The 25921-nt window shown below is 40.5% G+C and overlaps 1 protein-coding gene across 1 annotated transcript in view; it reads right to left on the minus strand.

Annotated features, from left to right (window-relative positions):
- Positions 1 to 2763: 2763 nt before the first annotated feature.
- CERS6 (ceramide synthase 6) overlaps positions 2764 to 25921 on the minus strand; it is a 130037-nt gene continuing 106879 nt past the window's right edge. The window contains exons 8-10 of the mRNA XM_010567268.1: positions 24839 to 24945; positions 7986 to 8142; positions 2764 to 4013 (exon numbers count right to left, since the gene is read on the minus strand). Coding sequence (XP_010565570.1) covers positions 3852 to 4013; positions 7986 to 8142; positions 24839 to 24945 — 426 coding nt within the window. The 3' untranslated portion in view covers positions 2764 to 3851. The remainder of the gene's footprint in view (positions 4014 to 7985; positions 8143 to 24838; positions 24946 to 25921) is intronic.

The following is a 25921-nucleotide window of genomic DNA, read 5'->3' on the forward strand; positions in this document are numbered from 1 at the left end:
TCACACAGAATGGTCACAGGCTGAGACAGGAGCATATGAAGCTGTTCACACCTGTTCCAATTCTGCTGGAATCATTAAATAAATAACACATAGAAAAAACTACAAAATGGCAACAAGGAAACAGCATGGGACACTTTGGTATTTTAGAACTAGCACTACTTAACATTGATCAAGATCCAAAAGACTCCAACGTCCACCCTTGTTGCTCAATCAGATATTTCTACCATTTTCTGCAGTGTTTGGTTTTAGTTCCTTACGAAAAAAAAACCCCACCATATATTTTTCTTTTGGTACAAAATATGCCAATATGGGAAAAAGTAAACAAAGGGAGACCTGAATCTTATTTTACTATATTCTGGGCTGGCTAGGGAGAGAAGACAAATTCTTACTATTTACTAATAAACTCTACATATAATTTCCTCATTTTTCTACTTCAACATCTCAACCACTGTGTCATGTACCATACTATAAAAAGGTAGCATAGAACTTGAAGACAAATCGGTTATAGAGTACAAACCATCATTTCTAAAATGACTAAAATGACAATTCTACAAAAGGTACGAATATACAGAACATTTTAAGATCTCGCATTTACCATGAGCCATGCAAATAATTTCAATCAATTTCCTGGAATATACGCAATTATCCTCTAAATTCTTGATGGCCTCCAAAACCACCTTGCAAAGCTCTTCGGCAGAGAAGCAAACAAATTCAAGTGAAAAAGGAAATAGTTGCATGACATTCTCTCTGCAGGGTGGAAGATGAAGCCAAAGTTTTGACATCCATTGGTTAACGCAATGAATTAAAACACGCTGCCATGTATGGTCACTAGAACGCTTGGTCCTTCCCAAGAAAGACAGAAAGAATTGTGTGAATTTTTAATTTTTGTAAAACAACTGTAGCTTGGAAGTTTAGTGATTGTTTAGCAAAATTTAGTGAAGTTCTCAGTGCTTCCTTACTCTTACCCCATTTCCCCAAATGTGTCATCTGAATCTCTCATCTCACCTATTTTCCAGACATATCTGTATTAAGTTTATTCTAGGCTGCTAAGAAAGGACTCCAAAACCCAGGTTTATAGGAGATAAGTAAGTCACTGGGAGTCAGATGGACCATGGTAACTGTGTACATGCTTTAGCGCATCAAAGATGCAAACTGAATTTAAACCTTAAAGGAAGAGTTTCAATCCAAGTTGCATTATTTAAGAGTGGGGATACACTAAGAGCATATGTAGCCAGTGATGGTAAATCATTTCAAGGGTTGTAGCCTTGACTGTACATCTGAATCAACACTATAGAGCACAACTGGGGAGGACCAACAGGGACCAAAGGTCTCCTGCCTCTTCCACAGCGATTGTTATTGGGAACCGCTCTCTGTCCTGGTATCAACAACATTACAGTACTATTGTATGTATGTTGCCTATGTTGATAGTTCAGAGCAACATTCTGTCCCCATGTAAGACAAAATATTTTGCCAGAATGCCATTTTTGCAACCATCTTTGCAGATGGGAAATGGTCCAGTGGAGGTAGTAATCAACACCATGAAAGAGGTGTGTTTAAACTGCTATTCTCAATTATCATCCTAGCAGGTCATATTTCAGAAATTATAATGTTCATTGAAAATCTCTCAGGATGGTTTTGTTTTAAAATCTCGGTATCATTTTGACAGAAATTATTAAACAATCGCCAGTTCAAATACTGTGGATAGGATACTTTTTCTTGCAATTACTGTATTTTCACATGTATAACCTGCCCTGCTGATAACTGTATGAAATCAGAGGCACAGGAGACAGATGAGAAAAATTAGAGGCAGAGAAGCTTCTGGGGGAGAAGGAGATTTAAATAAGATTTCCTTGCCCCCTCAGATATACTTGTGGACATAGAAGCTATGCAGCTGCTGAATTACAAGGTTACCTGGCTTTTTCAAAAGATGCTCTGTGGGTAGTAAAACTGACAGCTCTTCTATGATTTACAGTTTTTTGGTTTCCTTACCTTTACTGTCTACTAAGTGGAGGTATTATTTTCATTCATGCCATTCTGCCTTTACTTTTAGCACATTTTTTGCTAACACACAAGGGTCCCTATTGGATAATAAAGGTTTCAGAAGTTTTCAAGAGTGACCAATAGAATAGGACAAATCTCAGTTTTTCAAAAGAAAGAAGTGGCAACACAACTTTCTTCCATGGAGTCTGTATAAAACAGAGCCTTTAAACATGTTTTATGGCATCAGAAACCATCTATATTTTGCTATTTGCATAGGTGGAAGGAATCAGAAAGATCTCCTGGCTTAGAGTTCCAGCTGAACACGGCACTCCAATCTCTTTGTATATAGAAGACACACCGTTACATTTTTTTCCTGGTTTGTTCCTTCCTTTTTTTTTTTAAATATATATATAAGTCTTTGGTCTATAAGCACATTGGTTCTGTGTGCACATAAACAATACTGTTGAACAGTAGGTTGCATAGAGTCTGTTACCCAAGAACCTTGCCTACTTTTGGCACTGCTGTCAAAAAAAAAAGTGTCCTGCAAGAGTTGGTTGATCCTTAGCATCCTACATCAAACTTTGATCTAGAGACTGGAAGAAGTGTGTATATAATGTTTAAAAAGATGTTTATTTTGGGTGTTAATTTGTCTTCTTTGGGACAATTTCTAAATCTTGGATGAAAAAGGAGGGCAAAATTATTTTACAGACACCCTTAATTTTATTTGTAGAGGTGATGAAATACTGCTGAGCATTCAAAGTTTGCTGTGAATTACATTAACTGAATTTTGCTTAAGTTTTCATGCATTTAAAATAAACTAATCCTAGTAATGTATGACATTCTGCCTTCTCTCTCTTCACCCTACCAAGAAAGTGGCAATAATTATAAGAACGATACCTAGACTGAACTGTGTCCGAGGAAGCAATGAACTTTTCATCTGCTATTTTTTCCATTACACCCCTGCTCTGATCCATCTGAACGTGCAAGAACAGTTTCAGGAGTGATGTCTGGATTCACAATGGTGCACTTGAACAAACACCTTTCAACATGGAATCTCTGCAAAAAGCTAAAATCTGTAGAGGTCAAAAATTGCAAGGCAAAAAAAAAAAAAAGTGAGAATGAGTTTATCCCAATCATTGACATCAATGCTTTTGGGTATTTGCACAACAAATCAAGTCTACTTCTAATGCAATTAACCACCAAATTGAATTTTAAATTATGCTAAAATAATATCCCACAATTACCACAGTTTTTTTCCCCAAATTGCTAATCGACCACATTACCTACTATTTAAAATATCAATCCAGTGTTTTAAAACTTTACGTTGGAGGAATGGCCACTGTGATTTGATAGGCAATTTCAAAACCAGCACTTTAAAACACAAAGATAGCAAAAATATCTGAAGCAGATCTAGAATCTATAAAGCTATGTTCTATCTTACTGTAAGTAACAAATCAAGCAACTATTACTTATAGCAGACTCAGCAAAAGCAACAGGGATGGACAGAAGAGATCTGAGCATGATGCTCTCTACCACTGAGAATCCGAAGAGATAAAGGTTGAGAATGGATATTCCCTTTTGTCCAGAAGTTCCCAAAAGAACACAAAATAAATAATATTTCAAAGACAGTACAAGTGAAAATACTGCTCCCATTGTGTCAGTTACATACACATACAGCATGCCTACGTATACAGAATGGTGTGTTGTCTTCATTCACAAACAGGAAATATGGCAGTGCGCTATCAGAATGCTTTGATACTCCTAATTTTTTCTGATGCTGAGATATATGAAGAAACCGCATTCACAACTTATAATTTACTTCCAGTAGCAAACAGTTCATTCTGTTCGTGTCTCATGATTGAACTCAAGGATTAATGCTCCTCTGAGCAAGTGCCACCAGTAAGATACCCATTTGTCCCATTGGCACCGCTAGTCCCATTAGTGGTGATAGTGCTGTGCAGGGTCTTTGAACGAGGTACTGTTTCTTCCTCATCTGAGCTTGACTCAATGTCACTTCGGTCATCCTTTGCTACCTGTAGAATTTGAAAAAGCAGCAAGCAGTAGGTGATTGTAAGAAAACAACTGAGCTTTTCGGTTCAAGAGAATCAGAGAATTCAAACATTTTTCAATTTGAGCTTTGAAGGTGGTCTCGGCTCTGGCACACTTCTCTGCCTTTGCCTGCCTGGACTCACTTCAAACACAGATGCCTGTACACACATATGCCATGTGCAAAGGCAGGTTGAGAACTTTGCACTGGTGCGTTGAAGGTAGTATGTTCAAGTGCAGGCACAGTGCTCAAAGCAAAGGGTTGTGCACAGACTAAAGGAACTAATAATTCAAGCTCCCAAGTTCAACCTAGCCTCAGACCCCTCTGCCCTCCTACTACAACTTTATTTCCTTTGCTTCCTTTGGGGTGTTTCCCTTTGACCTGATAGTACAAAATATTCACCCCAACTTCCTCCCCCTCACCTCCCAACTCATTCTCTAGAGGCCACATGGCTCCAGGGAACAGTGCTACAGGCTGGCAGTAGGAGACAGGAGTACTGGCCAAAACATAACTCACTGCACCAGGTAACTCCAGTCTCTGACTTCAGGCAAGTGGTGAGAACAGGGCTTGGAAACCGTAGACATAGTCCACTTCAGTCCCTACCACAGGAACCACAAACGTACTTCAGCAGTTCAACTGCCTGCCCCATTGTGTCACTGGAAAGCTGTTTCAGAAACTGACCTTAATTGCTAGGGATTTCGTGCTAATTTCCAGCTGACTTCTTTCCTGCCAGTTTATACCCATTTCCTGGGTGAATGCTGTTCCTTATGTTAAGGAGTCCACTCTCCTCCTTTGTAGAGCTCTTTCACTAAGTTTGAGAACTGAGTCCCTTCAGAATCCCTGAGGTGACTTTGCTTCACCTTATTCAGTCAGGTGCACCCAAAACAAGTGAAAACATGAGGAAGCCAACAACAGGCAGGTAAAGGAGACCAAACAAGGACAACAGAAAAGAAAACCCTGCAAAGAAAAGGCCCTGCCTGCCCTGGTTTTAATGGCATGTTTCTCCCAGGGAGGTGACAATGGCACCTGCCAACATGTAGGATCGTAGGATAACTTGGGTCAGAAGGGACCTCAGGAAGTCTACGTCCAACCTTCTGCTGAAAGTAGGGTCAGCTGTAGAGCCAGGTAAGGTGACCCAGAGCTCTACCCACTCTGACCTTGAACATCTCCAAAACTGGTAAGAGTGCCTCAGATGAAGTAAAAAAAAGCATCAATGGAAAGAGGTCTGAAGTCTAAGCTGCATGCAGCTTTAAAGATGCAGCTTTCCATGCTTGCTTCTTACCCATTTGTATAGCTGAGCTTCCTAATTCCTTCAGAGTCTATCCATGCTGTGCTGGTTGCCACATCGGGCAATTACAATTGACTTTACTATAGCAAATTGAAATAAAGGGGGCAAAACACATGGCAAGTCTTTTTCCCCCCAAATCAAAACAATTTAAGAACAGGGCCACTGCATGTAATTTTTTGCTTACAGTAATCCTCCTCTACACCAGAAAGCCCTCATGACAATTCTGCTCTCCAGCTCTCGCCTCAGAAACAGCCATTTGCCTTTGGGGCTCCCAGTGTTGCTACCATCCTTGCAATATCATAACACCTGACTGACACTACTTGCTTGGGAACAGAGAAAAAAGAAACACACAGTTCCCATATACCTCCTAATAAGTAAAGTTTTCAATGTCAATGTCTAGCAAGCCTGCAATTCTGACACCCATGAAACTGGACTTCAGGTGAGGTCAGAAATTTGATTCCATACTTACACAGCTTCAATTAACAGATTACTTCAGTCTCTTTTATATAAAGGGACTTTTATATTAAAGCTGTTGGGGATACAGAAGTACACTTAGAATTATACTTTTATCAGACAGAAGAGAATGGGCCCAATACAGAGTACTGAGTGCCTGTGATTGACGTGAGGGCAGACAGGATGATCAAAAAATTCCGTGTCATCTTAAATTCTCTTAATATATTATATTCACTGACAATTCTTCTGCTAGGGTCCTGCCCTGAAGCCAAACAATCAAAAGAAGATTCTATGCTGCAGCCACTTCTGTTAAACTCTGCTCTCTTTATTTTTAAAATGCAGCAACATACCAGGGTCTCTGCACTTAAAATCTGATATGAATGCAACACATCTTGCAGTACTTCAGTCTCTTTGTTTATTCCCAAAAGAACCCACTGGAGTAATTTCTACAGAAGTAGTCTAGAAAATATATATCTAGGTTTATAAAACTCCTAAGCAGAACAATGAGTAAGAAACAGATGATCAGAATTAGTTACAAATTTAATGATAATAAATTGCTTTATCAGCTGAGCTGTTCCAAAGGTGGATACTAGTAGTACAAAAATAAAACAATAATTAAAGATGAAGATCAACTGTAAGATATCTGTAATGTGTTGTGAAAACACTGCTTATTTTACTGCAGAAACGGAAAGAATGGGGTTGCGAGTGAGGAAGTAAGTTAAGATCTGAAAGAAGAAGAATCCTCCGTGTATATGTCATACACGTGCATCTTTAACCTGGTCACTGTCTTACTGAGAATGTCTAACTCTGCTCTCGTACAATCTAAATTTTCTCCTGTGCAATTGTGTGAACTACAAGGCAGAGGACTTAGGCTCTCAAGTATGCTTCCTGAATGGTGACAGAGCACCTGCTTATCCTGCTGTTACATATGTGTAAAAAAGGTTATAACATAATAGCATCCAGATACTACAGGCAGAAGTGGGTTTGCATGGTATTAGGCAATGCATAGCCAAGAAATAAAAATGGCCTTTAAAGGTAGACTTCATTTAAATATATAAACACAAACAATGGATAAAAATACCAAGCAGAAACCAGAAATTAAAAAAACACCCACAAACACCAGTATTGTGCAGAATAAATCTTTTGCATAATAAATTGAAAGAAACTTACATGCAACGGGTTCCACTTCCCAGCCTTCCAGCACAGCACAAGGGAAAGGATAAACAAGCAGAGTAAGAGACAGTATGAAGCGCTCTTTGAAGTCACTGGTGTGATTCAGACAGGACAGCTGAGGCTAATAATCACTAAAAGCAGAGGAGACTGAAGTGGGGCTTCCAGGCAAAATACAGTTCATGAATGCACTGTCTTTCATATAGAGCAAGTGGTAGATTCTGGGCTCCGTCCAGTGCAAGGCTAAGCTCTCCAGTACATTCATAGAAAGCAGTTTTCTGCAGAACAATCCCATTCACTTTGGGGGCAGTCACATGTCTAAAACATCCACTCATGCGCTCTACTTTTTAAGGGCAAAATGCCCTGTACCTTACATGATCTCTAAACATTAGTTCTACCGTCTCAATGTGAGTGTTGTATCTGCACAGCAGGTATAATGGGGCTAGCATTTCTGTGAATTATATCTTCCTGTCAAAGGTAACAACAGCAGCAAGACACTAAATTTGATCCCAAGTGGTCTTGCTGCGGGAATCCTAGAAAGAAAGTACATAGCCCTTTGCCGAATGTCATTAAAATCAAAACCCAGAAGAGGCTGTGATTTATAACTTTGCCACTAGCAAAAGTAGCAGAATTTCGATTTGTATTATTACTACTATCACTACCAGCTGTGAAATGAACACTTTGCTAACAACTACTATAAAGAAAAAAAACCAGATCTGGCAGCCCCAAGAAAGCATTTTGCTTGGGTTTTTTTTTTAATCCAATTTGCTTAATGTAGTTTGGTTCAGTGTACCAGATTATAAAAAAGAAGTGTGGAAGCACATATAAATACAGTCATTATAAAGAGTATATTAACTTATTTGACATGTGTTAGAAGGAGTGGAAAAAAGTTTCCATGAAAGGAGGGAAAAGTTTACATAAAACAGCATGTGTCTTCAGTAACGTGTTATGGGTTAGAAAGAAAAAGTAAGCAAAAAGTCAGTGACCCTGTATTGATACTGAAAACGTTAAAAGTCCTAAACATGAAACAGAACTGTGCTGTCTTACCTTGCCCTTTGAAATTGCTTTGTAGGCTGCCTTTATGATTAGGTAAGACCAAAAACAGTGCAGAATTTGAAGAATCACAAGCAGCACATTGAAGATCCACAAGGCAGGAAAATTGCCCAGAGCTTCATACAGTTCAAATAATGTTGTGTTTAATATCCTAGAAGAGAAAGGGACAGAAAAATAATAACACTTTCCTTAAGCCAACAATCTGAAAGAAGCCCTTTTTTAAATCAAGATGACAAGTACTTGATTAGATGGGATCCACATGGATAGTTGGTTCTCAGAGTAATAGTGTCTCGGACTGAATTACACAGGTGTCTCCAGAGAGAAACAACATCAAAATGTTGCTTTCAGTGTTTAACTTCATTTTGCAAACATCACATATAGAAAAAAAAGATCCTAAGTGTGCATTTCTTCTCTTCTTTTATAAAGCTGGCAGGTGTTGTCTCAAATAATTCCTTCCCTGATTAATAACAAAGATCATTTTATTCCATTTTTTTAAATAAAGCTTTTCCAACTCAACTGCCTCCAGTAGGGGTTTGGTGCCCCCACATCAGCACAGGATAAGAGCATGTATGAGGCTGTTACACTACAGTGCAACCCACATGTTCTTCAAACCGTGTTCCCAGGCCATGACAGCGAGCTGCAACCTCTCCCATGTTACACGAGACGGATCTGTATCATGAGCCAGGCAACGCTCCCTACGTACTCCCATGTGACGCCCTCTTTCCCAAACCCAATCTCAAAGCCGATGGGTTTGTTTCATTGTACACAGCTATGGATGTCTTTGCCCTCTTGGTATCAGCAAGGTGAGTGATGTGCTATGTGGAACTGAAAACAGTCTGAGACCGTTCAATTAAAGTGAGATTTCAGTGGCATGTGAAACAATGGCACATCTGTGGCAGGATTCAGCCTCTTATGGGGTTTTCTAAGAATGGGGATGGGGGGCTTTGGCTGAGTGCCCCAACATAAGCACTTATTCAGTGGAAACCTCAGCACCAACAGGAATCCAAAGTCAAAATAATCAACCAGTCAAAGGGCTTAACCCTGGGTCTTGAACATCCTGGGTGCCTGTGCTAACCGCTGAGGTACTGGGTAGCTCTGGCGGCCACTTTTTTCACAAAATCCAATTTGCACACTGCTTATGTACAAGCAAGTGCAAGGTTTAGCAGTTACATAAAGGACAGGTGGACAACAGGGATACTTGGGTGCGGCAAGGGCTGGGAGACCTTATTGCAGCTTTTCAATACTCATAGGGGGCTTATAAGAAAGATGGGGACAAACTTTTTAATAGGGCCTGTTGTGATAGAACAAGGAGTAATGGTCTAGTAAACTAGAACAGGGTAGATTTAGACTAGATATAAGGAAGAAATTTTTTATGATGAGGGTGGTGAAACACTGGAACAGGTTGCCCAGAGAGGTGGTAGATTTCCCATCCCTGGAAACATTCAAGGTCAGGTTGGATGGGGCTTTGAGCAACCTGATCTAGTTGAAGATGTCCCTGCTCATTGCAGAGGGAGTTGGACTACATGACATTTAAAGGTCCCTTCCAACCCAAACCATTCTATGATTCTATGAAATTTGGGAAGTTCTAGACATTTGAACCAATTTTTTGAGACTCAACATTTCAGATGCAGGCAGTAATAGAGATGTTACAATATGACTTCTGAAACTTTGTGAATACAGCACTAATTATTCCACCCAAGTACTCTGCCATAGCAGACAATTCAGTGTGGACCTCAGCAAACAGCCTGAGAGCAGAGAGTGGACGACAGTAGAAACATCAGCATTTTTGGAAACAAATAATGATCTATGAATGCCTGTTAATTAGGGGGAGAAAAAGAAGGCAATATAAGGATTTGTCAACCTGCATCCATTTTCCCTGCTGGTGTAAAAATTCATTAAGAAGTCCATTGGCTTTATGTTCTTTCTTTTTTTAAATTAACTATCACCTGCTAGCCACTAGATGGCACGTTTAATCAAGCAAATGACTGCCCAGCTCTTGGGCTGCTCCAGCTTTGTCTGAAGGCAGATGTAACAGGTCTCGTAAGGGCTTCTGAACAGCACAGCTCTCATTTGAAAAGTTAGAGATACTGGGCTCAGCTTTTTAAGAAGCGATCACATTTGCCACAATCCTTTCCAACAACATAAAAATCAGCTCAAGTAGTATTAATACGAAGTATGCACAGACAGCAAACCCAGAATACAACATTTAGTGGTAATGATTTATGCATATAAACAGCATTGGTCAAAAATCAGCCAGTGATTTCTCATACACTGGCCTTAATACTGTAGGGCATTTAATAATAAATTTTCTACCTTTTTATTTTTGCCTTCTTACACTAAACTACATGTTTGCTTCACAATTTATTGAGGAGTGGATGTTTTATAACCTTACTATACAGCTGTGTTTTTACACTCTTCTGTTCATGGAGTGAACATCAGAAAAAGGAACTGTTTTCCACTTTGCAAAAACCCCATCATAATATTGCTTCCGTCAGCTAAAACTCTTCAGTCTCAGCTTTGTGTAATTTGTTCTGCCAATGGTAGCTCTACACGGCACAGCAATACCCCACTTTATAATTCAAGGAGATGCTCTCACGCATATCAAAACACAGCTGTAGTCAGCACTGTTTTACTTCACCAGTACTTATTTCAGTTCTAACCACTATATCAAATTCAAACTTGAACTCAACAACTCCTGTATGTAAAGCTACCATTGTTTACATCCAACTGTCTTTTTTATGTCTAAAATTTTATATGCTCCAGAATTATAAATGCAGTTTCTACAGGTTTCTGTTTGTATTTTCATTCACTGGACCAAATTCACCTCTGGGGACTTCCACAGGAGTCAAGTCAAAAAAGCAGCATTAGAGATGTAGATGGTCTGTTCTTGCACAAGTTCAAAATATCAGGAAGACAGCAAGGCCAAAAAGAGTGTTTCTGGTTCCAAAAGCAGTTTCACTGTGCAAATGAGTCATCTACTGTGTATTAGAGATGGGAAACAAGCCTTCATTGAAAAAGCAGACCTCTTTCTAACCTGCTCATGTCTGGCAAACTAAGGACAGGACTGGAACTCTCCATTAAAGCTGCATAGAGGATCTCACTAATTGCTCAGCAATGCTAAGAGGGGTTAGTGACCTGATGTGCAGGGTAGGTGTGCAGATGGAGCTAAGGCTATATCTAAGCAGGTAGGGCTGAGGAGGAGCTGAATGAAAAATACAGGAAATGATAGAAAAAATGGAGGAAAGCAAATAAACTTTATCTCTGAGAATAAATCAATTATTCCATGTCACAAGTCTGAAATGGGGGGAAAAATCATACAGTTCATGGGCAGAATACAGAGAGAAATTCTACTTGTAGAGACTGAGGAACAGAGGGAGGGAAGAAAGGTTAGACAACTTTCCACCAATTCCACTGCTGAAAGGATTCAACAGAAGCATTTTACCCAACTACACAAATAAGGGGGACTGGAAAAAGCAGCAGGAGAATGGATTATAATGAAGGAGAAAGTGCCTATAGGATGTATATGCAAATAAATCTTAGGTTCAAATACTCAAAAAGGCATTCAGGCACTTAAATCTGCAAACATGCTTGCTGGAATTTTTCAAAGCTCTCCAGTGGTTAAATCTGGGTTTTCATAATGAATGGTAGAAACTGATTCTTGGCTATCTGACTTGAAACAGCTAGACTTGATCTCACAGGGAGAAATTCCTTTAAGCTGCAAGTGCTCTACTTCTCTGAAAACTTTGGTAAGCATTTCTCAGGTCTCTGCAATTTGAAACAAAATGTTAGCTTTTGCTTTTGAAAATACGTTCTGGACTGTAGCAATCTTTCTGAGGCCCTGAAAAATTCTGATAGCTGGATAAAACAACACAATCTCATGAAAGGTACTCTACCCTTGTTAAATGCATCCCAAGCAGGGTTGTGCACCTGGCCGCGGGAAGCTCTCAGTTTTGCATCTTGAATTAAGTAATGTGGCTGATGAAGGCAAATGAAAACAAATTCACCACTTAAGATCCAATCTACTCTTACAGAAATCTGTGGTAGACTTTCAGGAATGCTGCCACAATATCTGAGCCACTGGGAGAGGTAATTCTGTACTTACTGTACTATTGCTCTAATTGAACACTCAGAATAAAATTAACACATTTTCAACAACTACTAAACAATCAGCTGCATCACATCAGTGATAACACAGGTTCTTCCTCTACTGTCTAACTCTTTATCTAGCCAGCAAAGCCGTACTTGGGAGGCTATCAGCAACAGGCCCATACACTGACTCAGACAAGTTTACACTCCCTCCCCTCAACTTAGTGGGCACAAGTCTAGGCTCTTGGATAACAGTTATTAATTCCTGGCAAGATGTTCACTTGTCTTGCACAGGGATGGAAGGACAAAAGGGAGATGAAGCTTCAAAGAGAGATAAAGAAAGAGAGGGATGGGTGGAAGCATAAATGCTTATTTACATTTGTCTAAGAATTGCCAAAAACGTGCTGTGTTTGCTTCTGAAAGGATCCCGAGAGGAATGAAAAGAGGTGAGAAAGAAGGCCATGTGGAAAGAGCAGGCATTCTTCCAGACAGGCCCGAAATTCATGATAAACTCTGCAGAATGAAGCATAGCAGGGTGATGGGCGCTATTATCACATCCAAGGGGAGCAGCAACTGTGCAGCTGAAATGAATGCTACTGCAAGTTGGCTTAACTTCTGCAGCACTGATCAGTGACCAACATACTGTGCACGCAACAAGCTGAATGAAAGGCACGTTGTTACCACAGTGCAATAGCCCGAAGTCTCAAAGTATATCCAAGGAAAGCAAAACATGATACCAGCTTGTCTAAATAATTCAGAATAAATGTCTTTATCTCCTTTACCAAGTGTATATTAGACAACAGTATTCTATACTGCACCATAACCAGCTGTACTGGGACATCCTTCAATACTGCATTCATTACAGAGCAAATAGATAATTACGTCTAGGTGGGCATTAATGAAATTCAGATCCTATTTAGTGCAAGTAATCTGACAATACTACTGACAGCAATGCTTCGAAGTTTCTGCTTTTTTGAAGTTTTCCTTTAAAAAATAAACAATTGCACTTACTTCTGCCCCAAAACATATCAGTTTATTCTCCATTATACGTGCTAAGAAATGACCAAGACCAGAGAACAGTCAGGAGTCCTAAATTCTGGATTTAGCTCTTCTATTAACTTATGTGATCCAAAAAATTTTCAAATTTCTTTACATAGTTTACTTTTTGTTAAAGTTGGGCAGAAGGTATTCATACATCTTGTCTGCCACATAAAGATGCTGGGAAAGTGCATTCATTAGCTTGTTTATAAAACACCATGGACTACTTGCTTGAAAGATGTCATAAAACTGACAAATAAAAAAAAAATATCACTGAGATTCACAGATTATAAATAAAGAGGCAGTGGAGTGCGAAAGCACACGTATGTGCACATGTTGATCAGCCACAGGATGATAAATCAGCTACATTTCATCAGCAGTCAAGATTTGTGTCTGGGATTTAGTCCTTGACTGAAATCTAATAGGACTTCATATCCCAGGCTGTCCTAGTTACTTATAATGACAATGCTAAGCTAACTTTACACAAGTGACCTGATGTGCAGATGTTTCTGCATGAGAGACTTCAGATGAGTTACCCAACTTTTTACCTGAGAAGGGTATGAAATGATATGCAAAATAGTCATTAAATTGAAAAAACTTTGGCCAATAGCACTTGTATGTCCTGGAGCCCTCAAGCTGCAGCACAGCTAAATATTTAATTATAGCAAATCCAATACATAAAGGGCTGTACTGCCAACTTCTTCCTCTTCTGAGTTTCAGCCTGGCCAGCTGCTGTGTCTGTATCACTGCTCTGCTCTGAACAGATGCTTCTTGGTTCTTGCTGAGTGGAAGAACACGCTGGTTTCCCTTTCCAGATCCTGCTGTCTCTTAGGTTTTCAGTCCCCCAGAGTAGGATTTATGCTACTAATCAGTGAATGGCAAATATGAGGGGAGTAGCAGAGACCCACTGTGAACTGAGAAGAGCCAGATGAACCAGTCACCCACACAGCATCAATGAAACGGAGAAGGAAAGATGGGGGGTAGAGAGAGATGATCTTTCAACAGCATCTCAAACTGATTCCTCAGATTTTTTGGTTGGTGATGCTCATTACCCTCTTATTTTAGACAGTAAGTTGATGAAAGATCTCTACAAAATGCAGCAACAGAAGGGATATAAACTCTTGAGTCAGTATTCAGAGCAACATTAAATCCACACACTTCAGTTTTATCAGTGAGCTCAGCATCATGTGCAGTTCTGCTCACCCATACCAGCCCCACATCAGAGGATTTCCTGACATAGTGCTAATACAAGCTCAGCTGCTGTAGAGATGGGTGGCTCCCGTCCTAATACTAATTAGGAACAATACCTCTTTGCAGAAATCGCAGCCCTGCCACTGAGACTGTGTTATTTTAAGCCCTGCGTAGATCAATAGGATTTCCAATTATTTAATTAAAATGATGGAACAGGCAGGAAATTATTCATGTTTGATGTACTGTAAAAGAGACCATTCTGATCAAGCTGTCACTCTCCTGGGTTCAGCTGTGCTTTTCTCTTCACTCAATTCCTTCTCATCAACAGCTACTGCCCATTAACTGATTTTGCAGCCGCTGGTATGAATAATAGTATTTCCACTCTTGTAGATAGAAAAAACCAAGAGTACAAGGTCAGAGACACCTTCACAATCCAAGCTCAAATCTCAGGAGAGTCTTTCAATAGACATTAGGATATGGAGAGAATTCAAATTTCCTAGCAGAATGTAATTATACTCAGCAAAATGTTGTATCAGTAATGTGTTCTGGCAAAATGCTTGTGTAAAGGCCTGTGATCATAAAACACAGGCACAGAGAAACTACATTATGCTAAGAATGACACTTCCAAATCTGAAAATCTCCAGGCACACTTAAAATTTTTATATGAACAACAGATAATACATATCAAGATCCATTTGCCTGGAGTTCATGTTGTTCTCCAAATAGGAAAGGCATTTGTTGTAAACTGTAGGAGGCCAGTTTCCAACCTTTGCAAAATGGCGTATCAGGGAACAAAAGAGCCTTCCCCATGCCTCTTTCTGTTGACTAAAAATAAGTGCAGTACCTCTGCTCAAGGAATATTTCTTCCTTTTGCTTTTGGAGCACACACTGTCACACTGCCTTGTGTTTAGCAATATGCCATGGCAGACATTTCAGGGGAAAAATACGCAAACCTTCTGTAAATGCAGGAATGAAACAGAACTAGTTCAAAAGCCCACAAAACATCCCAGAAGAGCTGCAGCCAGCTCTCTGTCAGGAACCCAATGTCTTTCAGGTGGCTTACATACCATCAGCAGTAGGGGTACCACACTTCGGGTTCATCAGTCTAGTCCTGAGAACATGTCCCTAGAGCAACGGAATAATTACAAAATCCATAAAAGTCATGCAGCTTAAGGAAGTGTGGTGGCACAGTGTCTGCCAAGGACTCGCCTTTCAAACAAATGACTCAAGCATTATGGTCCAGTTGTGGAAGAAATGCCAAAAGATGTGGATGGGGAGGGAAAAAAACCAACACCAAAAACCCAATCAACTGTACCTTTGCCCCCACAAGCATCATAAGAATTTCCTCCACACCAAAGCCTGGGAAATCAGCCTTAAACTGTTTACAGTTTAATCCAATTTTCTTATTCATGATCTCTACTTTCATAGCTATTATGCATCAAACTCTGCCATTATGCAACACTGATGAAATCAACAGAATGAGCTCACTTACATGGGTGCTGAGTTTCTCCCAAAGTGTTTAGCCACAGTGACCTCCTCCTAGCTGAGCACCAATGAGACCCTAGCTGCATCATGGCTGTTGATCATGGTGTTCAAAAGCCACTTACTATTTCAAGCTGGTAATTTAACTGTCATACTCCTGTGCTTTTGTACAGCTATGATTTTTATGTCCCACATACATCAGCAGCTCACAGTCAAACAGTAGCATTATTCTGCTTTTGTATCGACTCTGTAGCACTACAAAATATACTCCACTAGCAGCAAAACCTGGTGCTACAGATACAGCCTCTAAGAGAAAAGGGGTTGAGAAGAGGCAGAATGTTTGCGCGTGCTCAAACTACCTATAGCCACCTAGACTGTCAGCACTCATATGGGCTGTCTGTAGTACTACTGTACTCTCCTCTCCACAGAATGGGCAACGCTTAAAGATGTACTTTGGGGCTAAGTTTCCTCACATCCCTCTCTTTTAGGAAAAAAACCAGTCAAACAGCAAATTCCTATGGTCAGCCTCTTTTTTTCTCCCCTCCTTCCTTCAAGTGATGCAACTTCAGAGGATACTTGGTCAACTTCAGCTGACTACAAAGCAGCTTATACGGGAAGCTGACTACCATGCCAGAAGCAACCCTCAATTCAGTCTCAATTCGGTCATCCATACTCTCCAGTCACCATGCCTTGCTGAGCTGATTTAAAAGTGGCTAACATGTCTGGCCACAAGAAAAACACCAAAACCACCAACCCTTCCTCTGAGACATCTATACTCATGGGAATAATTCTGAGCAAAAGAAGTGCCACAGCACAGGTTTCTGTCCTGTTTTCAATCAGAGCACAGGTTTTAGAAAGGACATATTTCATAATAAAAGGAGGAAAGTGAGAACATTGACTGAACAGCCTATCCTTGAAAACAGAAAGCGTTATTACAGCCACAAGGTACAGTCTGTAGAAACTAAAAATGAGTATAAAAATCAGCTTTGGAAGTCTGATTAAATCCTTTTTCATATAATTTTTTCCTGTTGTGATCACATGAAAATCTTAAAAATGGAAACACTGAGCAAATGCCACTTTTTGTTATTTACACTGCAAACGCACAATGGTGAATGACACCTCTAACCTTTCCATTTCTTACAGCTTCCCTGTAAATAGCTGGATCAGTATTAACCTTGCACTCCAAAGACTTCAGCTTTGCTTCTTGTAGCACTCAGAGGCCTGAGTTCACAAGTGCTGTAAACAATTTGAGGAAATAAAATAACCAGGCATTAGAAAGGACATCAGATAACGTTTTGTCAAAAGCAAATGGGATGACAACATTATATACGCTCTGCTAAAGAGCTAAGACAAGAGCTGTGAGTAAAGTTATGGAGACTTAGTTAATTAAAACTTATTTTTAATCCATAAATCGAAGTCTATGAGCTCTTCAAATATACTGTAGTTAGCTTGCAAAAAACTTTTTATTAAATGCTCTTGATAAACTGATGGGTTATAAGTTGCCTGCTGAAACTACAAACAGCCTGAAATATAAGCACATTAGATAATTTTTGTTAGTTCTACATTATCCACTCAGTGACAGCATCAGTAACATCAGGAATCAAGTATCAAAATCATAATTTATTCCTTCAGTATCTGCTACCCACAAACAACTTTGATTGTGCTCTGGTTTAGACAATATACTGAGAAAAATGAACTCAAAACAGTATCAGAAGAGATTTATTTTCTTAATAAAAAAGTAAGTTATTTTACTGTAGAAGAATCAGAGATGTTTGTCCAGCTCTATATATAATACTAGCCAGGCTAGAAAGGTTTTCACTGACTTCAGGATCCAGCGAGAGTAACTAAAACCATCACAAAACACTGTGTTCATTCAGAGTCCAGACAAGGTCTGGGCAGTTGGGATTTATCTGGCTACCTAAATTCTTACCATGCCGAGTAACTGACCAGGATTCTTGCTTTAACTAGTGCCTACATGTTGCTCTGACATACTAGGATGCTTTTTAAGGGTAGTTTTGAGCTTTTTGTTTTACCAATATGTTCAGAGGAATGAAGCAGGGTGACTTTGCCAGGGTCCACATGCTGCCTTCCCACAATACACATGCTCCAAGGGCCAAACAGGAGAAAATGTGCCAGGAAAGAAAACCAGTATGAAAGACAACAACTCAAGTTCCCTGCATGTTAAGAGCTGCACAAAACCAGTAAATATCAGCTAGAAAAAGAACAAAGCTAGGAAAAAGAGGCTCAGCAAATTTTTGCAGCAGCTGCTACTCAGGGAGGCTCTGTGCTGCCCTATTCGTAACTCAAGCTGCAATTTTGCTCAGAGAGAAGCTGGTTCCAGGATAAAAGAGAGAGAACAGTGCAAACTGGCATACTGGATCACTATTTGGAGACTCAGTGTGTGCATTAACAGCATGGCTATATCCCACGCTGTTGTTCAACCAGTAATGAAACTCGGGAACAGCTATTCAGCCAGTCATGCAGAGATGAGAGAAAGACTGGTAATAAGTAACTAGGGTTCATTAAAGCACACCATGGTGAACAGAACTTAATTTTAACTCAGCGAGGATCATGCCATGCTTGTCTGGTTCACGTAGATACTCATTGCCATGAAAAGGCAATTAGAAATCAGCCATGAACCAGACTGTGTGTATTCTCACGAGCTTTAAAAATGAAAAAATAACAAGGAACAAAGTTGTTCTTCCGAGGACTGGCAGACCTATGCTTATACAGGATTTGTTGGCACAAAAATCCCATTTAGCAACTGTACATTGCAGTTGATGAGGAGACAAGCACCTGAAACAGCTTTGAGTTGTAACAGTGAGAATCATTTTTGCCATCTTTTTTTTTGACAGAACCTTTCCAAACAGACTGGACAAATGGAATATCCAGTTAAGTCATACCTACCAACATTAAATAAGACCATACCAACTAAACAAAGTAGTTGATTGTCTGTTCTCACAGTTTTTAACGTGGTACAGTAGACCCGGCACTGACAGTGTCTGAAGAGATCAAGGACAAGAAGGCATACAGACTACCTGGATTATACCAAATTTGCCTAGATGAGAATTTGGGGGACAGCACATGCAGACCATAACCTGTGTTCTTTATAATCAGCTTAAATCAGGCTTTCATTTACATTTGTACAGTTAAGCCACTGTTTTACATTTGTCAGCGCATATATGTAATATGTGCATGCTGAGATGTCACAGGTCGTGTGAATGCCAATGCTGTTTCCCTGCTTCCTCGCCTTTTGACAGCAGTACTTGTCAGCAGCACTTCCCTGAAACCCACTGTGTTCTACCTCTCATACAATATAACTGATCATAAAAACAATCAGAAGTAGTGAAAAACAACTACATACTAATACTAGTCAGAGCAATCTAGAAGAACCTGAATTTACCCAGCTTGGTGCCTTCACCTGGTAAACATCAGCCTAGCTTTGCTGGAAGCCTTCTCCTTATTCTTTCAAATCCAAAAGTTACACCTTTACCTGCAGTTACCTTAAGCTATCTTTTGAAAGAATGAACAGGTTTAGTAACCTTGTATCTCCCTCCATGCCAACCACCTTTCTTCAACGGAAGCTCTTGGAAATACCCTGGCTCATGGTCACTCTGTGAAACCAGTTTCAGATACCAAACTCTTCACAGCTTTAGATTTATTCAAACTGCCCTGTCAAAAAAAGTGTGTATTCCAGAAGAATAAGCAAAGCAAGTGAGTAGTCTTTTGCCTCCTATACAGCCTAGACTTGAGGAGTTTCACAGTTCTCACATGAACTCTGCAGCTAGCAATGAGCAAAGAAAGACTGGAAAATGCAGTGCATTACCTTCTTCACCCACATCTTCTGGAATGGAAGATGCCTTTTTGTCCTCTGCACACCTCAAAAAATGATTAATAAATATTACAATCCTACTGAGTTTCCCTTCCTGGATATTGAAAGAAAAACAAAACACCAGCAAAAAGCAAACCATTCCTTTTATCAACAGAAAGAAGACTATGTCCATGTAACTACAGCAAAAACAAGCATTTGAAGCCTGTGGAAGAGGAATTGCAAGGCTTATTGAAATAAAGAAACGCTTGAGGTGACTGCTTTGCCCAGCCTGATTAGACTAGCCAAGGGCTCACATAATTTATATAAATTCTTTAGCTGAGATTGCTTTAATTCTCCCTACAATCCTGTATCACTTGAGAAGGCATCATGTTCCCCCTGACTCATGGAGAGTTGTGTTTTATGTTAGAGTTTGCTAGAACAGTGATTATGCGCAAGTGGGAGAATTTCACAAGCAAAATGTCTTGTCAGTGAAAATAGCAGCTTTACTCCTACATCCACTTAGCAGCAGGAGGCAGAAAGTGTCCTGGGGTTTTTGAATTATTGCTGAAATGAACTCCAGATGCCTGCAGAAAGACTGCTAAATATATACCTAATTGCCAGTTTCTTTTGTCTTAGCCCCACTGCTAAACAACCTTCAAAAACAGCATTTGATACATTCTGAATTCTTTATTAGCACCTTTATGCAAAATTAAATGGCACTTGTGCAAAGCCAGAGCACAACAGCATGCCAGTGCTTCATAAGCAACATCTCTGGAAGCCTGTCTTGGGTATTCGCCTTCCTGTGTGGGGGAATTTCTTATAAATTATAGTCTTCCTTTTAAATTACATGCACACCAATTTTATACCTCTCGGTTTTTATGCTAGAAAAATTTGCATATTTATGTAATATTAATCAGGCACTAAATTTTGCTATTTTGAATATTCAGCAAAGGAGAGCAAAACTATGCTTCCTGGCCTGCTGCCACGCCAATGACTCATCTTTGCTGACGTGCAAGCTAATGGGGGTGAAGATTTAGAATTGCTGTTTCATAGAGAAAAAGGATTTGGGAGAGACAAGCTCATACATCTCCATGCTTCATCCCTGCTAACCCTGAGTTCCACATGCAGTGCCCACAGTACAGCTGAGAACTATGGAACTGCCTCCAGGCACTGTAATTATAGGTGTATGTAAGGGTAACTGTTAGGAATACATACATCAAGGCTTTGGTCTGGAAGTAAGATGGTCTTAAAAATCAAAGATCATATACACCGCACTGAACCATTTGCATATTCAAATAAATAAATGTGTTTCATTAAGGGAAAGGAGAGGCAGAGGGATCGCCAGTGTAACCACTCCATCTGTGACATGGGAACACACAGCACACCGTTGGCTGCTGCATTCCTATAATGCACAATCCTTCTGCCTTCACTGTCTTCAAGAGTCTATGCTGATCTTTTCCATCCCAGCAGCAAACCTCACCCACGCCTGTAACCTGCTGCTCTCATTAGCCCAATACTCAGTATCAAGGGAGCCAATATCAACAACAGAAGCTACTGTGCAGCCCTTGTCCCTTTCCCTCTTCCCCAGATCTACTTGCCTCGATTTTTACCCTGCTTTCAGCACACTGGGCCAGTGGTACTCTATTCAGACAAGGTTCAATCTAAAGTGGCATGGAAGTGCTGCTGTAACCTAATGTATATGGGAACGGATGGGCACATCCAGAACACCAGCACCAAATGCCACAGCTGTAAAGCAGGGCTCAAGTTTTCACGCTTGCTAGATAACTTATCACTGTGCTGGTAATCTCTTCTGGGACTCTGCCAGTCAGACAGCATGAATGTGTATTAGGGACACTTACACAGTCTTCAGCTCTATGATGCCTGATTCCCACTAGCCATGTCAATCTTTAATTTATAATTTGCCTAGTCCTTGCAAGGGTTTCCTGCACAGTGTGACACTTGGCTGCAACACTTCACAGAAATCACTTGAGACAGCATGAACCTCCAGTTTCTGAGCTTCAGTTCCAGTTATAAACACACAGCGTTATTTTAAACACTTCAGGTTGAAAGCGTGGACTTTCCAAAACTTGACTAGCATAGTAAGGATGTAAAGGATGGGAAAATCTGGACCTTGCTGATTTTCAGATGTCTCATGAGAAAAAGCATATTGGGCAGCTGTTTCTAGTTAAATGTGTGAAGACTAATGACCTCCTTCAAAATCATGCACTCTGGACAAGATTAATCTGCTCTTTGTTGACTATTCAGCAAAGCAAGCACATAGCAGTGATCTGGTAAAGTTTGTGTTTGAATAACAAAAAATTTCAAGTCAGCAGCTCCTTCTTTGTCATTTCAAATAATACAGAGTGAGATTTAAATGCTGGAGTCATAGCTACACACATAAGGCAGCTCACAGAATCACAGAATGGCTGAGGTTGGAAGGGACCTCTGGATGTCATCCTGTCCAACAGCCCTGCTCAACTTGGGTCACCTCTAGTAGGCTGCCCAGGACCATGTCCACACGGCTTTTGAGTATCTCCAAGGATGGAGACTCCACATCCTCTCTGGGCAATCTGTGCCAGTGCTCAGTCACCCTCACAGTGAAAAAGTGTTTCCTGATGTTCAGATGGAACCTCCTATGTTTCAGTTCATGCTCGTTGCCTCTGGTCCTGGCCCTGGGCACCACTGAAAAGAGCCTGTCTCAGTCTTCTTTACACTCTCCCTTCATATATTTATATATATTGATAGTATCTGTCCTGAGCTTTCTATTCTCTATGCTAAACAGTCCCACCTGTTTCAGCCTTTCCTCATGTGAGCGGTGCTCCAGTCCCTTAATCAATCTTAGTGACCCTTTGCTGGACTCTCTCCAGTAGCTTTGTATCTCTCTGGTACTGGGGAGTCCAGAACTGGACACAGTACTCGAGGTGTGGCCTCACCAGTGCTGAGTAGAGGGGAAGAATCATGCTCCTCAATCTGCTGGCAACACCTCCTAATTGCAGTCCAGGATAGCATTAGCCTTCTTTGCCGCAAGGGCACATTGCTGGCTCCTGTTCAATTTGGTGTCTACTGGGATCCCAGTTCCTTTTATGCAAACCTGCTTTCCAGCTGGTCAGCCTCCAGCATACAGTGGTGCAGGACTTTGCACTTCCCTTTGCTGAACTTCATGAGGTTCCTGTCAGCCCACTTCTCCAGCCTGTTAAGGTTCCATGCCTCTGGATGGCTGCACAACCTTCTGGTGTATCAGCCACTCCTCCCAGGTTGGAACATGAGCAAACTTGGTGAGGGTGCACTCTGCTACATCTTCCAGATCATTAACGAAGATGTTGAATGGGACTGGACTCAGTATTGACCCCTGGGGTACACTGCTAGTTACTAGCCCCCAACTAGAATTCCTACTACTGATCACCACACTCTGGGTCTGGCTACTCAGCCAGTTTTCAATCCACCTCACTGTTTGCTCATCTAGCCCATATGTTATCAGCTTCCCTCTCAGGATCTTCTGGGAGGCAGTGTCAAAAGCCTTACTGAAGTCAAGGTAGACTATAACCACTGCCCTCTCCTCATCTACCAAGCCAGTCATTTCATCATAGAAGGTTATCAGGTTGGTCAAGTATGAATTCCTCTTTGCCTTCCCCTTTGTGAACCCATCCAGTCATCATCTGACTGAGCCTTCCCTGAAGCAGAGTCATGTACTGCAGTCTCCAGTGGCAGAACTGCACTGGCAGAATTGGGTCCTCCCTCCATTTCTCAATATAAACCAGAATGCAACAGGCAGATGAAATCCTATGAGCTGGAGTGCCACCATTTTTCCTATCTGAGACCATTCTGAGACCATGCAAGTAGAAAAACTAGCTTCCTTCATTTACAGAAGTTCAGTGAATGGCCAATTTAGCTTCAAGGAAGGACTGAGGAAAGGGAAGCAAAGCTGTTTAAGAAACAAATAATTCCTCCTTGGAAACAATAACAAGCATTTTTAAACACACAGTTTGTGTGTCTATCCATTTTCTCCTTTTGTCATGGTCCGTCACCAACTCAGTGCAGTAGGGACCACACATTATCACATTATCTTTGGAGTCATTAAATGCTAAATGAGACTTCTACATTGCACTGTTAAGCAGAGCTGATGACACAGCTCCCTAAGGGCACCTTGGTCTTATCCTGTTTGCATTAACAAAACCCCAAAGAGATATCATTACAGAGGATTTGAAAGGAAACTGTAGTGGGGATGTTGATATTGGCATCTGTAAATCCTTTGCTAAGGCGCTTGGTGGTAATCTCTCTAAGTAAAACTCTAAAAAGGGTAACGTTTCTGGCATTCTTCATGCTTCCCAAAACCAAAACTGTCACTATTATCTTCTGATGCAATGACAGACCCCTCCTGCTCTCATAGGGATACAGAGATTTGGGTTATTTCTGTTCATATGAGAGAAAGGAAGGATCCAGAACACAAAAGAGTGAGGTCAATGCCTTCTCCCAGCCCTCCTCATATATAGGGCACAGGTTACAGAGAAACTTGAATGGGTTTCCACAGTGAAGTACATTAGTGTATTTCCTAACTAGCCAGCTGCCTTCTGGATGTTGAAGACCTAGCAAAAGAATCGAACATCTATGTCCTGTGTGCATACCTAGAAGAAAGAGTAGGTGCACATGCAAGCAGCTGCCTTTTTCTGGGAAGAGGTGAGATTACTGTATAACTACCTTATAGATGTATGTATTACACAGCTTCTCCAGGACCCTCAGTGCAAAGGAGGGGCGGGAAAAGAGTAGCCTGCAGTACTGCAACCTGCATGGCAATAACATCCTTATACTGATTTCAGCGGGCCAGACATTCCTTATCTCACTGTGTTTTTCTTCAAGATGAATATGTTCATAAAGCATGCACTGAAAGCTAATGAGAAGATCCCAGCTTCAAGCTTAGCCTCTGGTCAGTGTCTTCAGTGACATTTTATTTCTCCTCTAACTTCTTGCCAACAGAGGTGACCAACTGCTAGCTTGAAGCTATGTGGTCTCCAACCTACTTCTACCTTAAAACCAGCAGATGCCCCATATGTTTCTTGTCTAGCACACAGTAAGCACAATGGCACTCTAGCAAATAGGCTATTTCAGCACCTAGTATTGTCTGAAACTCTCCTTGGTGCTTTGGGAAACAGAGTAATGTCAGTGAATCATGTTCAATTACAGCATAGTTATTTCCAAGCTTGTTTGATGCTTAGCATTTGAGGAAAATGATATGCTTACTCACCATAAGGGATATATGCCAAGCCTACTGACAATGAAGACAATGGCAAATGTAAGGAACAGAAGGTCACTCAGTTTTTGACACTTGCAATAGTTTGCCATTTTGGCAGCCTGTAAAAGAAAGAAATGTCTGTTTACTTCTGTGAGGACAACTGAGTTCTCTTGTATTGTGTATAAGCTGTAAGAAGAAGAAATCAAACTTTTATGAAATTATTAACATTTTCATTGGGCCACCTTGCAGTGACCTTGTAACTCCTCTCCACCAAGCAGCTGGAAAATGTCTTCTCAGAAAAAAACCCAGACTGCATAAACCAGAGTACATCTCTCATTTTTTCCTTCCCCATTCAATTTCCTTTTTTAAATTCTACAATTTCAGATTCACAAAACTCTTCTAAACCTTTTATTGAACCCCACTGTGTTTATGCTGTCCTTGTCCCCAACCTCTTTACCTACCTGTCTCTCACCTTTCTAGTATGCTCCACTTGCATTTTCAGCATCCATCCATCTTCCACCTGTACCATGCTCTCTGACCTTCTAGTGTCTGCTATATATAAACTTTGTCTCAAATCCTCTACCATGCCCCATATCCTACATTCCCCTACAGCATCTCTTCTTCCTCTCTGGCCTATACAGAACAGTTTCCACCTCAAAGATTATATCCCTTCCCCTCAAATCTTTTTCCAAGGCTCTCTTCCTCTCTCTTTCCAACTTTTGCTTTTCAACTTGTTGCCCTACGCCTATTTTTACATGCTTCTCTCATTTGTCTTCATGCAGTCTTTCCACTCCTCCTCAATGAAGAAGTCACTAATTACTCTTCACTTAAACTGCTCATTAAAACACTGATCTTCCCTGAAGTTTCTTTGCCTTCTTCTCCCTGAAGAAAACAGCACGTACAAGCAAGCTTGTTTTAAGACATCTCTGCTGCTTCCACAGCATTTGTGTGTATAAGCAGTTACTTATTTTCTGACATCTGCTTCAAGGCAGAGACAGTCTTTCTTCATGCTTTCTGTCAAATGTATCCAGAGTCACTGCACAATGAAGTACATGAAAAGCCTGATTTAGTGTCCACTTAAGCCACTGGGAACCC

This window comes from Haliaeetus leucocephalus, unplaced genomic scaffold (assembly GCF_000737465.1).
Source record: "Haliaeetus leucocephalus isolate CR32 unplaced genomic scaffold, Haliaeetus_leucocephalus-4.0 Scaffold1, whole genome shotgun sequence".
NCBI classification, from domain to species: Eukaryota; Metazoa; Chordata; class Aves; order Accipitriformes; family Accipitridae; genus Haliaeetus; species Haliaeetus leucocephalus.